The sequence below is a fragment of the Photinus pyralis genome, unplaced genomic scaffold (genome assembly GCF_008802855.1).
Source record: "Photinus pyralis isolate 1611_PpyrPB1 unplaced genomic scaffold, Ppyr1.3 Ppyr1.4_LG5, whole genome shotgun sequence".
Classification (NCBI taxonomy): domain Eukaryota; kingdom Metazoa; phylum Arthropoda; class Insecta; order Coleoptera; family Lampyridae; genus Photinus; species Photinus pyralis.
Genome location: NW_022170596.1, coordinates 18,498,312 through 18,512,458, shown reverse-complemented (window position 1 = coordinate 18,512,458; position 14,147 = coordinate 18,498,312). Strand labels below are relative to the sequence as shown.

At 33.7% G+C, this 14,147-nt stretch overlaps 2 protein-coding genes and 1 long non-coding RNA gene across 4 annotated transcripts; all 3 read left to right on the top strand.

The window, feature by feature from the left end:
- The first annotated feature begins 1,147 nt into the window (after nt 1–1,147).
- LOC116172047 (nucleolar protein 58) lies at nt 1,148–3,322 on the top strand. The gene is made up of 4 exons (XM_031489148.1): nt 1,148–1,308; nt 1,371–1,447; nt 1,502–2,653; nt 2,701–3,322. Exons 1-4 carry the CDS (start codon nt 1,264–1,266, stop codon nt 3,164–3,166), a joined length of 1,740 nt encoding a protein of 579 aa, XP_031345008.1. The 5' UTR covers nt 1,148–1,263; the 3' UTR covers nt 3,167–3,322.
- A 390-nt stretch (nt 3,323–3,712) lies between these two features.
- On the top strand, nt 3,713–5,125 carry LOC116172063. Its single transcript, XR_004145578.1, has 2 exons — nt 3,713–3,826; nt 3,987–5,125. It is a non-coding gene; the product is annotated as an uncharacterized LOC116172063 (long non-coding RNA).
- A 4,774-nt stretch (nt 5,126–9,899) lies between these two features.
- On the top strand, nt 9,900–12,752 carry LOC116172056 (zinc finger autosomal protein-like). Of its 2 annotated transcripts, none has more exons than XM_031489162.1 (2): nt 9,900–10,307; nt 10,352–12,752. In XM_031489162.1, the coding sequence occupies exon 2, from the start codon at nt 10,354–10,356 to the stop codon at nt 11,527–11,529; it is 1,176 nt and encodes a 391-aa protein (XP_031345022.1). In that variant the 5' UTR covers nt 9,900–10,307; nt 10,352–10,353; the 3' UTR covers nt 11,530–12,752. The 2 variants fall into 2 exon arrangements, with proteins under 2 accessions (XP_031345022.1, XP_031345023.1); XM_031489163.1 differs by having other exon boundaries at nt 10,146–10,175.
- The last annotated feature ends 1,395 nt before the right edge of the window (nt 12,753–14,147 follow it).

The window sequence follows — 14,147 nt, the reverse complement described above, 5'->3', positions numbered from 1 at the left end:
TCAGTTCAAATCGGTTTCGCACGAAATGGCGGTAATTCTTCAGTCGATAAGGTTGAAATATATGCAGGGCGTTTTTGACTGGTAATGGCGTCGAAATTTCAATGGAATTGTTTTGCACGATTCGAAAATCGGGAATTCGCGTTTTCACTTAGAAATATCAATGCACAATCAGGAAGCAATTGGTAACTCCAAAATAAGAAGTAAGAAAACTCAGAGAGTACGAAAGTAGCCTGAAAAGGATTATGTAAAGTAAAAAGATAATGCGTCACAGATAACATACCGTAAACGGCCTTAAACTTGTAAGATAAATGCGCAGAAATCCGTCAGCGAAGTTGGAAGTAAGATAATAAGAGAAAAACTCCACTAATCTTAATACAAACACTACATATAATAACCCAAAAGGTAGACAATAATGTCAAGTAAGTGTAATGGCGTATAGCTTAAGTATAAGTCAAGATCGATTCGAGTTCTTCAACAAGGTCTGCGCGCGCCAACAGCAAGTGGGAGAAAACGCGCAACAGAAATCTAGACGGGAAGGTTTTAAAAGAAAGCTATATCACAAATAACGGGTCGGGTTACAATGTGAACACCTAGATGGCATAAGGATTGCTATATAAACATAAGAGTTAAATACCTATGTATATAAAGGTAAGAGTTCGCATAATGTAATTCAAATGCAAGCCAAAGTAAAGATTAAACGGTAAAGAAAATAACGTCACAATTTTTTGGAGATTGGCCAATGAATCAAATACGAACCAAACTAATAATAATGAAATTCGACTGCTTGGGTAGTGATCTGATGATAAGTTTGGCCCGTAGGCCGAATTGCTACTAATAACAGAAATGTTAAATTGATTTGTAAATTTGCGGGTATACCAAAAGCTTAATAAAACATGTAAAAACAGTTTTGTATGCACCTTTTAATTCTGAACAACTTTAAACTCTACAGTTCGTTCTGTAAAATGTACAGGAGGGCAGGATATTGCATAAAACTAATTTCCCATGTTAAATCTCTATGTTCCTACTTACCGTGCACCACCCAGTATAGGTATAAATAAAGAAGGCGGAACGTCATACACAAGAGAAGAAAGTATAAGTTGTACTCCTTGGTATAGATTTTAACATACAGTTGTATGCCAAATAAATTTACACACGTGACACGTCCCTAACCTTACAAAATGATATTGATAGCGTTGTTTTGATAGCATGTGAATTTCTCAAAACAAATATTTAATTAGGGCTGTATTAGCAAAACGTGAAACCATGTTGGTGCTATTTGAGACACCTGCGGGTTATGCCATATTTAAGGTAAGCTAGAACATACTTTTAAATATTGTGAATACTATAACCTCACTTTACCATGCTTTCAGCTTTTGGATGCGAAGAAGCTTAAGGAAACCGATAATTTATACAATGACTTCGAAACACCAGAAGCAGCCAGTAAAATGTAGATAGCTTCGATTAATTGATCAGCCTCTTGCTTACTGTGTTTATTTTACAGAGTGAAATTGAAGCACTTTGAGAAATTCACAGACACAACCGAAGCGTTGGCGGCAACCACAGCGGCAGTTGAGGGGAAACTTTCGAAGAGTCTCAAGAAGGTGCTGAAGCAAGTGATAAGTAAAGACGTGCAAGATCAGCTATTGGTTGCCGACTCAAAATTAGGAAACGCCATAAAGGATAAATTTAGTCTGCAATGTGTATCAAATACTGCCGTACAAGAACTGATGCGATGCATACGCTCACAATCGGACAGCTTAATAGCTGGACTGCCAAAGAAGGAGATGACGGCAATGGCCTTAGGGTTAGCCCATTCCCTTTCGAGATACAAACTAAAGTTCTCGCCCGATAAAATAGATACCATGATAATTCAAGCGGTATCTCTATTAGACGATTTGGACAAAGAACTCAATAATTACATCATGCGATGCAGAGAATGGTACGGCTGGCATTTTCCAGAATTGGGAAAGATAATCACGGATAACACTGCCTTTGTAAAAATAGTAAAAATCCTAGGCACTCGTGACAACGCTGCCACTTCAGATTTGTCGGATGTTCTCAATGAAGAACTGGAAGAGCAGGTCAAGGAAGCCGCGGAAATATCGATGGGTACCGAGATTTCAGAGGAGGACATAATAAATATTCAAAATTTGTGCGATCAGGTCATCGAAATTACGAGCTACCGAACGCAGCTGTACGATTATTTGAAAGCTCGCATGCTCGCAATGGCACCAAATTTATCGATTTTAGTGGGTGATCTAGTGGGCGCGCGGTTGATTTCGCATGCCGGTTCATTGATAAATTTAGCCAAGCACCCCGCATCTACCGTGCAAATATTGGGAGCAGAGAAGGCACTTTTTAGGGCCTTGAAAGCGAAAAAGGACACCCCTAAGTATGGTCTGATTTATCATGCGCAATTAATCGGGCAGGCCAGTTTGAAGAATAAGGGTAAAATGTCGCGAATGCTTGCTGCGAAGGCAGCGCTTGCGACTCGTTACGATGCCCTGGGTGAAGACGGGACCAGTTTCGATTTGGGGGCGGAACACAAGGCAAAGTTAGAAGCTCGACTTCGAATTTTGGAGGAGGGGAATATCAAGCGAATTAGTGGAACTGGTAAAGCTAAGGCAAAATTCCAAAAGTACCAGGGTGTTAGGTAAGATATTGTATAATCTGACATAAATTTACATGTGCTGTTTATAGTGAAATCAAAACTTATCCTACGGCCGCTGACTCTACACTGAAAAGAAAACGTTCGGAGTCGTCAGATCCTGTTACCGAAGAAGCGCAAGCAGAAACGTCAGTTACCCCAAAGCAGAAAAAGAAAAAATCCAAGAAGGAATCAAACGCGGAAGAAGGCAAGGTTAAGGATGAGCCAGCTGAAGAAGTCCAACCTATCACACCAAAGCAGAAGAAAAAGAAATCTAAAGAGCAAGTTACTGTGAAAGAGGAAGCAGAAGATGAAACGAAGATTAAAGTAGAAGAGGGAAGTGAAGAAGCACAAGTGACTAAAAAGAAGAAAAAGAAAAATAAGCAAGGTGAAGGGATGGACGCATCCACATCTGCGGTAGTAGAGCAAGAGATTAAGGAAGAGCCACAAGATACATCGGTTAGCGAAAAGAAGAAAAAGAAGAAGAAGAAACATAAGACAGAAGATGCTGCGGAATAATTTTGTTTAAGTTTGAGTACAGATGTAAGTTTAATAAACATTGATGTAGACATAAGAAATAATATCCATTTAGTTTATTACGAATATAAATTTGTAATTAATTTTTTATTTCAAGGGGAAGTAACGTAAGCATAAATATATGTTGCTATTTTCTGACTGATTTTCTATCTGAACAGAAGCATAACGGCACTATGAGTGCATGCTTGAAGTATACTTATCATGAAACAAGTCCCCAAAGAAATTAAAGGGGCTAGGTTTGTTTCCGTCACTTGCATTATAAATATTCGAATTATATTCAAAATCTAAATAACTGGAATATGAAAACAAAAATTTGTAACTATTAAAATAGTGGGGAGGGGGACACAATTTGGCACTACCTTCTACGCAGCTTACGAGCCGCCACTGCCTGTAAACAGCAAACATTTCCGACGATGAGACGAACATGCGTGAGGTCAGTGTAACTTGAAGTTGGCGTTAGCCCGCCAAGCTTTTAAAAAAAATAGTTGGAGGTAAAGTCCCTAGATTACTAGGGATTTTAGTTGGAGACTAGAACAAAATATGCTTAGATCATATAAACTGATCTAAGAAAATATGTGAATTTCTAGTTTCTTTGTTTATTCAAACATTACATCCATAGAAAAGCTATGGCAAGACCTATGGGTTAGTTTTCTATGGTATTATGAAAGGCGTATAACTAAAGCAACATAGCAAATCTCATTTCATTGCATTAAAAGTTTTTCAGGTTGTTCTTATTTAAACAAACTCTGTTACTCAAACAGTAAGTAACAACCATTTTAACACATTTATTTATTGTTGTTAGGTATGGATGGAGATGACACATTACTAATTAAAATAGAACCAAAACAAGAAGAAGAAATACATTCCTTTCTTCAAGGACACATTTCAGTAAGTAACGAAGTTTTGGTGACGATAAAGGACGAAGTAACCCTTAGTACACCGTGTTCTGAACCTCTTTATAATGAAGAAATACGGGAATCTGACTTGCAACATAACGTTTCAACGCAGCGTAATAAATGTTTTAAATGTGCCGATTGTGATTATGGGACAAATGTTAGAAAGTATTTCAGATACCATCTTTTAAAACATAAAGTTTCTAAAGATTTTAAATGTGCTTATTGTGATTATGAGTCAAATTATAAATCATATCTTAAACGACACCTTTTAAAACATAGAGTTTCTAAAGATTTTAAGTGTACCACTTGTGGTTATGGGACAAATAATAAGCGCCTCTACAAACGACATCTTTTAAAACACAAAGTTTCTAAAGATTTTAAATGTGCTGATTGTGATTATGGAACAAATATTAAAAAAGACTTCAAACGACATCTTTTAAAACACAAAGTTTCTAAAGATTTTAAATGTGCTAATTGTGATTATGGCACAAATGATAAATGCGTTTGCAAAGGACATCTTTTGACGCATAAAGTTTCGAAGGATCTTAAACGTACTGATTTAATTGTGACTATGAGACAAATTATAAATCGTATTTTAAACAATGCCTCTTAAAACATAACATAAAAGACAATTATGTGATCAAAAGTAAAAATTATCTTAAATAGCATCTTTTAAAACAAAAAGGGGTCTAAACTTTTTAGAATCACAAATAATAAATTTGAGCAACATCTTTTGAGATACATTAGGGTCTCCTGACCGTATCTCAGTGAAAGGAACAAATTTAATGACCACATTAGGTACGTTAGAAAAATAGTTGTGTTGTTTTCAGCCTTTGTTTCTCACTAGGCTCATCTGGCTGTGGTTTAGGACCTTTACTCTGATTGGATCCAGAATTGGCATTCTGCTAATTATCTACTATAATAGTAATAATTTTATTATTTATTTTACTCCATAGACATTAAAAATTGTTCAATTATAAATAATTTCACAACATGATAATAAAATACATGCAGACCAGTCATAAAACATACCAGATACTGTGAATGTACGCTTTTCTTTCTTGCAGGGATTTTGTTTTAATTGTTTCATGTATTTCGGCATAATTTTTTGTCATTGCAATCAACTAGGTATACTTGTTTTTATTGTAATCTTTTGTGCGACTCTGGTAGAGTTTTCATCAAAGATTTTTTCTATTAGTCGCCAAGATTTATTTCAGGTGTTAATCAAAATTTGTGTAAAAAATTCTTCAGAATTTACGGAAAATGAGAGCGTAGCTATCGAATTTTCAAAAACTAGTTTCATGTTCAATAAACCCCAGTTACCAAATTTCGTCGATATCGCACCCACGTTTTGGTGCGCTCTTTCGTGGTAGGAATTTGAACATTTTTCAAAATCGGAACGCATACCGCAAAATCTATTCAACAATATGGTTGCTGAGAAAAAAATTTAAAATGAATCGCAAATTTCACCACTTTTTTGAGAGTGGCTTCCAAACAAAACACGTTGGGCCCTCTGTTTATTTGGAAAAAGTGTTTCTTTGAGCCCCTTTGTACCCTATTTTTTAACATACATATATGTAACACCCTGTATATGAATTGCGCCGCGTCCTTCGTCGGTAATTCAGTATGCGTATAACCAAAGCGACATGTAAATTTAGTAGCATTGTCTTTGATCGGGTATTGTGTAACACTTTATTCAACAAATTCTGTTACTCAGAAAGTAAGTAATCAGCCCTGTGATGTACCAGAAACGTCAAACTTAACGTGCAGGTTACGTAGACATATGAGTATTAGCATATGTCTGCCGAAAAACGTTATTTTGCGTTATGTATAGGCCAAGGACGTGTATTTTTAACGTCCTTGGTATAGGTAAAATGACCATAGACATATATGAGAATATCATTTTTGACAGATAACCATAATTAAGTTTAACGGCTGAATATTTGATTGCCCTGGGATCTGTCTCTATAGGTTTGTTCGTTTGTCTTGCGCGATTGGTTTGGTGCAACACTGATGTGACGTCACGGTGCAAGCTGGAGTAATCAGTTTTTGATGCACTGGCATCTAACAAACGAACGCTTATTTAGGGTATAGTAAATAAATAACCAGCAAAAAAAATTTATTATTTATTATACAGGAAACTATTTTTCATTTACTTGTTGTATGACCTCTGCAATATTATCTTCCTCACTAGTCACTTGACGATCTACTTATAAATTGTTCAATAATATCATGAAATAAAAGTTCCATTTCCAATAATTTCTTCATCGCAGATTCCCCACCTTGTTTTTTCAAAATGTTTATGGTTATGAGAACGGTCTTTTCACGTCTAATTTATGCTGCACTAAGTTGCTCGCACTAAAATGCACGAACAAGTTTGTGCTGTTATGAACTGAAATGGGCAAATTGCACTACACAAACGAACAGAATGCATGCAGTTACAAACAGACAAACGAACGCATTTGGTACACCGGTGTTGATTAGTGCAGACAAACGAACAAACCTTATATATTGTTTAATATCAAAATAGATTTTTGATAAATCAAATATATTATTGTTGTTAGGTATGGATAAAGGTACTGACACATTCCTCTTTAAAATCGAACCAAAACAAGAAGAAGAAATCCATTCCTTTCTTCAGGAACACCTTTCAGTAAGCAACGAAGTTTTGGTTACAGTAAAGGATGAGGTTACCATTAGTACACAATGGCCCGTATGAATAAAAGTAAGCAAATGCTTATACTTAGAAAATTCAAAGTAAATACTCGTAACTGCCCCTTCATACTGGTCAGTTTAGCATGGTTTAGCAGCGTTGCACTGCGTCCTGTCCTTCTGCTTAGAAGCGCTGCTAAGTCGCCCAGTGCGAAGGAGCACTTACGAGTATTTACTTTGAATTTTGCAAGTATAAGCATTTGCTTACTTTTATTCATACGGGCCAATGTTCTAAATCTCTATATAATGAAGAAGCACAGCAACACTCTTACTTTCAACGTCTTTTAATTCAATGTAAAAGAGTGTCTAAGGATTTTAAATGTGCTGCGTATGATTATGGTACAAATAATGAACACCTCGTCAAACAACATCTCTTAAAACATAAAGTTTATAAGGATTTTAAATGTGCTACTTGTGATTATGGGACAAATAATAAACGCCTTTACAAACGACACCTCATAAAACATAAAGTTACTAAAGAATTTAAATGTGCTGATTGTGATTATGTCACAAATTATAAAAGCAACTTCAAACATCTTTTAAAACATATAGTTTCTAAGGATCTTAAATGTGTTACTTGTGCTTATAAGACAAATAATAAACACCTCTTCAAACATCTTTTAAAACATATGGTTTCTAGATTTTTAGTGAACCTAAACAGATTTTTACAAATTTATTGTTATTGTTAGATATGGATGGAGATAATGACAGACTACTCATTAAAATCGAACCAAAACGGGAAGAAGAAATCGATACCTCTTTTCAAAGAAACATTTTGGTAATTAACGAAGCTGTGGTGACAATAAAAGATGAAATTAGCAATAGTGCGCAGTGTTCTAAATCTCTTTATAATGAAGAAGTACAGCAACACTCTTCCTTTCAGCGTCACCTTTTAACTCTGTGTAAAACAGTATCTAAAGATTTTAAATGTGCTGGTTGTGATTATGGGACAAATCATAAAGGCAACTTTAAACAACATCTATTAACACATAATGTTTCTAAGGATTTTAAATGTACTGATTGTGATTATGACACAACTAATAAACGCAACCTTAAACAACATCTTTTGAAACATAGAGTTTCGAAGGATTTTAAATGTGTCGATTGTGATTATCACACAAAGTATAAAAGTAACATTAAAAAACATCTTTTGAAACATAAAGTTTCGAAGGATTTTAAATGTGACAATTGTGATTATGAAACAAAGTATAAAAGTAACATTAATAAACATCTTATGACACATAATGTTTTGAAGGGTCTTAAATGTGCTAGTTGTGATTATGGGACAAACAGTAAACACCTCTTCAAACAACATCTTTTAAAACATAAAGTATTGAAGGATTTTAAATGTGCTGATTGTGATTATGAGACAAATTATAAACACAATTTCAAACAACATCTTTTAAAACATAAGGTTTTTATGCGTTTTAAATGTGCTGATTGTGATTATGAGACAAAGTATAAAAGTAACTTTAAAAAACATATTTTAATGCATAAAGGTTCGAAGGATCTTAAATGCGCTACTTGTGATTATGGGACAAACAATAAACACCTATTCAAACAACATCTTTTAAAACATAAAGTTTTGAAAGATTTTAAATGTGCTGATTGTGATTATGAGACGAATTATAAACACCACTTCAAACAACATCTTTTAAAACATAAAGTTTTTAAATATTTTAAATGTGCTGATTGTGATTATGTCACAAATAATAAATACAACCTTAAACAACATCTTTTGAAACGTAAAGTTTTGAAAAATTTTAAATGTGCTGATTGTGATTATGGGACAAATAATAAACACTACCTTAAACATCATTTTTTGATACACAAAGTTTTGAACGATTTGAAATGTGCCGATTGTGATTATGGCACAAATGATAAACGCAAACTGAAACGACATCTTTTGAAACATAAAGTTTCTAAGGAATTTAAATGTGTTTCTTGTGAGTATGGGACAAATGATAAATACCACTTCAAACGTCACCTTTTAAAACATAATGTTGCGAAGGAATTTAAATGTGCTACTTGTGCTTACGGCACAAATGATAAACACCACTTTAGACGCCACCTTTTAAAACATACTGTTTCTAAGGAATTTAAATATGCTAATTGTGATTATGGGACAAATGATGAACGCCACCCCACCTGAAACAACATCTTTCAAAACTTAAAGTTTGTGAAGGATTTGGAATGTGCTGATTGAAATTTTGGCACCAATCATAAATCACCTCGTGAAACATACCTTACTTAAGGATTCTAATGATTATAAAATGTAGTCATTGTGTGTGAGACAAATAAAAAAAATATTTCAAGGAACACCTTTTAACAGGTACCTATAAGGTTTTCAAATATCAACAAAAATGTCAGGTGGAAACTGTCGAGTGCTGTGAAATACTAACTTTTTAAAAAATTCCTATGAAAGTTTTTTAAGTTTTAATTAAATAAATGTCAAACAAACAAAATAGTGCACAAGCTTGAAAACAAATTGAACAGACGTACTCGAAATAAGTCAAAATCGATCCAAACGCTAAAGGGATTGTAATTGTAATAATAAGTATTTAATTAACAAGACATAACTACATATTTTATAAATTAACAAGGTAGCGTCATTCGATCTTTCACCCAATCTCTCTTTCTGATGCGAATGTAAACCTAAAGTTTTAAATCTGTCTTTTTTCACTGGAATCCAAGTTCGAACATCATCTAGATTAATTACAATGTGCTGCCACCAGAGGTCCCACTGTTAATCTGAATCTCGAGTGTCCGATTATCTTATTTAATATACAAATATATAACAGAGTTTTTGCACCTTTTCAAATAAACGACGTTTTTTATCTCGTTTATATTCTGCAATTCGCACGTTTTCTTGCAATGAATACAAAATACTTTATTCATTGTTATCTTGTTTCTGTGCAGTCATTTAACCTTCTGTACATTTTTATTAATAATTAATTATACTGTTTGTTATAAAAAAGATTTAGGGTGCAAGTAAAAGTTCATTATAATATGCATACGTAATCATCAATAGTATAAACTACAAACAAAACAGTTAGGTAATGTTAAGATTGAGGAGAAAGCAAGAGTGTGCCATATCATCAATCAAAACTTAAAAAATCGTTACAAAATAGCTCCTTTATAGCATTATTTTTATAGATTACCATTAAGATAACGCAGATAATCGCGCGTTGTAAATAAAGGAATCTGTTGCAGTTTATAAAAACGTGACCATTATAAATTTCCGTGGCAAATACGTTTGCCAAAATTCAACACGCAACGTAAAAATATTTATCAATGTGAACCCACCTTAAGCAAGCCGATTACATTTTCGCAACTGCGCAGTAGCATATAACGATGACCATAACGAAACAGCAAAATAAGAGGTAAAAAAGTCTCTAATTTACTTGAATTGTAAATCCGCCATCACGATGTGATTTACAAGATTGTTATTACCTATAAGATTTGACAACGTTGCATTTGAGAGTAGCGGTTATTTTATTACGTGCTTAACAAAAGTAAGAACCGGTAAGAACGCATACATTTCTACTATTATTCTTAGGTATGAATAGAAGTGACAGTACACCACTTGTTAAAATCGAACCAAAGCAGGAACAAGAAATCAATTTTTCTCTTCAGGGAAGCATTTTGGTTAGTAACGAACCTTTGGTTACCATAAAGGACGAAGTTACAGTTCGCGCACAGTGTTCTAAATTTTTTTATAATGATGTCCAGCCACACTCTGCCTTTCACCTTTTAACTCAGTGTAAAGCCGTGTCGAAAAATTTTAAATGTGCTGATTGTGATTATAAGACAAATGTTAAAAAGTACTTTAACCAACACCATTTAAAACATAAAGTTTCCAAGGATTTGAAATGTGCTAATTGTGATTATGAGACAAACAGTAAATATAACTTTAATCAACACCTTTTAACACATACAGTTTCTAAGGATTTTAAATGTGCTGATTGTAATTATGGGACAAATAATAAACACGTCTTCAAACGGCATCTAGTAAAACATAAATTGTCTAAGGGTCTAAAATGTGGTAATTGTGATTATGAGACAAATGATAAATATTACTTTAACCAACACCTTTTAAATCATAAAATTTCTAAAGAGTTTAAATGTGTTAATTGTGATTATGAGACAAACAATAAACATACTTTTAACCAACACCGTTTAAAACATAAAGTTTCTAAGGAATTTAAATGTGCTGATTGTGATTATGGAACAAATTATAAAAACAACTTTAAACAACATATTTTAAAACATAAAGTTTCGAAAGATTTTAAATGTGCTAATTGTGATTATGGAACAAACAACAAATATACCTTTAACCAACACCTTTTAAAACATACAGTTTCTAAGTATTTTAAATGTGCTCATTGTAATTATGGGACAAATCATAAACGCAACATCAATCGACATCTTTTAAATGATGAAATTTCAAAAGATTTTAAATGTGCTGATTGTGATTATGGGACAACTTATAAATGCAACTTTAAACAACATATTTTATTACATCAAGGTTCTAAGGTATTTACATGTGCTGATTGTGATTATGGGACAAACAACAAATATACCTTTAAGCAACACCTTTTAAAACATAAAGTCTCAAAGTATTTTGAATGTGCTCATTGTGATTATGGGACAAATTATAAATGCAACATCAAAAGACATCTTTTAAATCATAACGTTTCTAAGGATTTTAAAAATGCTGCTGAGACAAATGGTTAAAAGAACTTCAAACAACAACACTAACTGTTAAGGACTTTAAATGTGCTAAATTGTGATTAGGACACAAATAATAAATTTGGCTTTGAACAACACCAAACCACAGGTACCCCTTATCTTATCCACCATGGTTCTATTATTGTACCATAATTTATTCTACAATCAATAACACATAAGTCTTAGATAGGAACTGTAGAGTGCTGTGAACTCGGTTGTGAACAATTGAAACTACCAATAATTATTGTAAACAATAAATGTAAGGCGAGATATAAGGTAAAGAATTCTTTTTAATTTAGACGTTTTAAGTTAGGAGCAATATCACAAAATGAGTCAATGCTTAGGGATGGTAATAAGTGAATCCTTTCATCTTATGTTAATATTATGGACATCAGACATCTAGACCTTATTTTATTAAAAAGGATTTGAACTAAGATTTGAACAAACATGTTGCACAGCAGTTCAAATGCAACATCCCTATAAATATCTCGTAGCGTCTCTAATTAATATGCTTGGAGGAATTATGCAATTGTCATTAATTCGGTGTGCGTTTGAATTGCAGAACATTTTGTTCCTGTTAGTAAAGATTAATTACGTTTGCAAAAGATTACAATTCTTACATTTATTTTACTTAAATACACAAAGCAAATAATTACAGTTACGTTGAACTTAAAAAAAACCTAAACCATCTAAACAATTCTAATTTAAAATACTTTAGCACTTCAGTCCTCGGGTTAGATTCAAACTCCTTAAATAAATTATTATAAAGAAATATTGTCTTTTTTTTACCGTATGAATGAAGTCTCTTTATACAGCTGGAGTTGTTGAACTTGATGATTCGGTCGATGTCGAATCTTGGAATTTTATCTGCGACTCGCAAATTGTCGATGTCGTAGATGGCCACGTCTTGGTGCTTTGAAATCTGCAACCCTCCGCTGCAATCTCCTCGGATAGATGGACTCCCAGTAACTTGATTTTATAACGAACCTCTTATTTTTTTAAGAAGTCAATGATTTGCACGTAAATGGTGATTAAATTTCTTCCGAGCTGAGCGATACGATTATCTGGCAGTAACTCGAATATAGACTCGCTGTAAATCACACTTGATTTGGTTTTATTGTCCCGGCGGCCATGATTTAGGTGCCCAAGGATTCATTTTACGATCTTTATTATCTCTCCTCTCACTTTCCTTCTCTAAGGCCAGATGTCCACCTCATCGGGGCGACGAACTGTAGTCGTTTATCCAAATTGATCGGGCCGATTGAAATCGGCAATTCGTGTCCGTAGGTCGGTCGGTTTTCGAATGATTTTAATCGAGTATATTATTAGGTACATCTAAATAATAACATAGTATAACGAATAGAAGCATCAGAGGTGCTTTCATTTGTACCCGTAAACTTGCCAATCGTGCTCAAAAATTTAAATCTATGTATTGTACGACCAAAAGTTTTTTTCTTTTTCTTCAAAAACGAGTTTATTACGACTAACGACAATTGATCGTGGAAGCAGCGTCGGGCTAAAATAGTCGGTTGCGATTTCGATCGGTCACGACAGAAATCGAGCCTATGGTCAGGCTTCAATAGAAATACACGCGCGCGATCTTTATCGAACTATTCCAGTCGCTCCGATCCGGCCTCAGGCTTAAATACTGCCGCCATTACGCCATTTGGGGTGCATCCGCATTAAACTGAATTTATCTGGACTTCTAACAAACAAACTTGGATTTCGCAGGCAGGTTTCATTTACGTTTTCGGTTCGAGCTAGTCCCTTTTACAGATCCGGAGAAATTCAGTATAATGGCAACGCATCCTTACATATATGTATATTGATTTAATATTTAAATTTGGCGCCATTTACGCCAAAGCTGCGAGAACAAACACGAGATGGCGGCGCGTCTTTTTACATTTAGGTTAGGTTACTTATTCTTAATATTATCTTTGTTTATAAACAAAGATATTATATAATTATTATTTATAAACTTTACATTATAGGTATTCCATTCTAAGTTTGTTGTTCTATACAATTCTAGACAATTTAAAATCCTTAAAAACTTTGTTTTAAGAGGTGTCGTTTAAGATACGGTTTATAATTTGTCTTATAGTCACAATTAGATGTTGTTTGAAGACGGGTTTATGATTTGACTCATTATCACAATCGGTACGTTCAAGATCCGTTGAAACTTGATGTGTCAAAAGATGACGTTTGAGGAGTTGTTTATTGTTTGTCCCATAATCACAAGTAGCACATTTAAACTTGTTAGAAACTTTATGTGTTAAAAGATGTTCTTTGTAGTTGCCCTTAACATTTGTCTCAAAATCACAATCAACACATTTAAAATCCTTCAAAACTTTATGTGTTAAAAGATGTTGACAGTAGACATATTTATCATTTGTGCCGGAGTCTGTGCCATAATCACAATCAGCACATTTAAATTCTTTCGAGATTTTATGTTGTAAAAGATGTCGTTTGAAGTAGTGTTTATTATTTGTCCCATAAGCACAAGTGGAACATTTAAAATCCTTAGAACTTCTATGTTTTAAAAGGTGTTGTTTAAAATGTGATTTATAATTTGACTCATAATCACAATCAGCACATTTAAAATCTTTAGTAACTTTATGCTTTAA

Coding starts and splice junctions, on each gene's coding strand:
- LOC116172056 (XM_031489162.1), top strand. CDS start 10,354: ATGAATAGAAGTGACAGTACACCACTTGTTAAAATCGAACCAAAGCAG.
- LOC116172047 (XM_031489148.1), top strand. CDS start 1,264: ATGTTGGTGCTATTTGAGACACCTGCGGGTTATGCCATATTTAAG. Junction 1,448..1,501: donor CCAGAAGCAGCCAGTAAAAT/GTAGATAGCTTC, acceptor TTTATTTTACAG/AGTGAAATTGAAGCACTTTG. Junction 2,654..2,700: donor CAAAAGTACCAGGGTGTTAG/GTAAGATATTGT, acceptor TGCTGTTTATAG/TGAAATCAAAACTTATCCTA.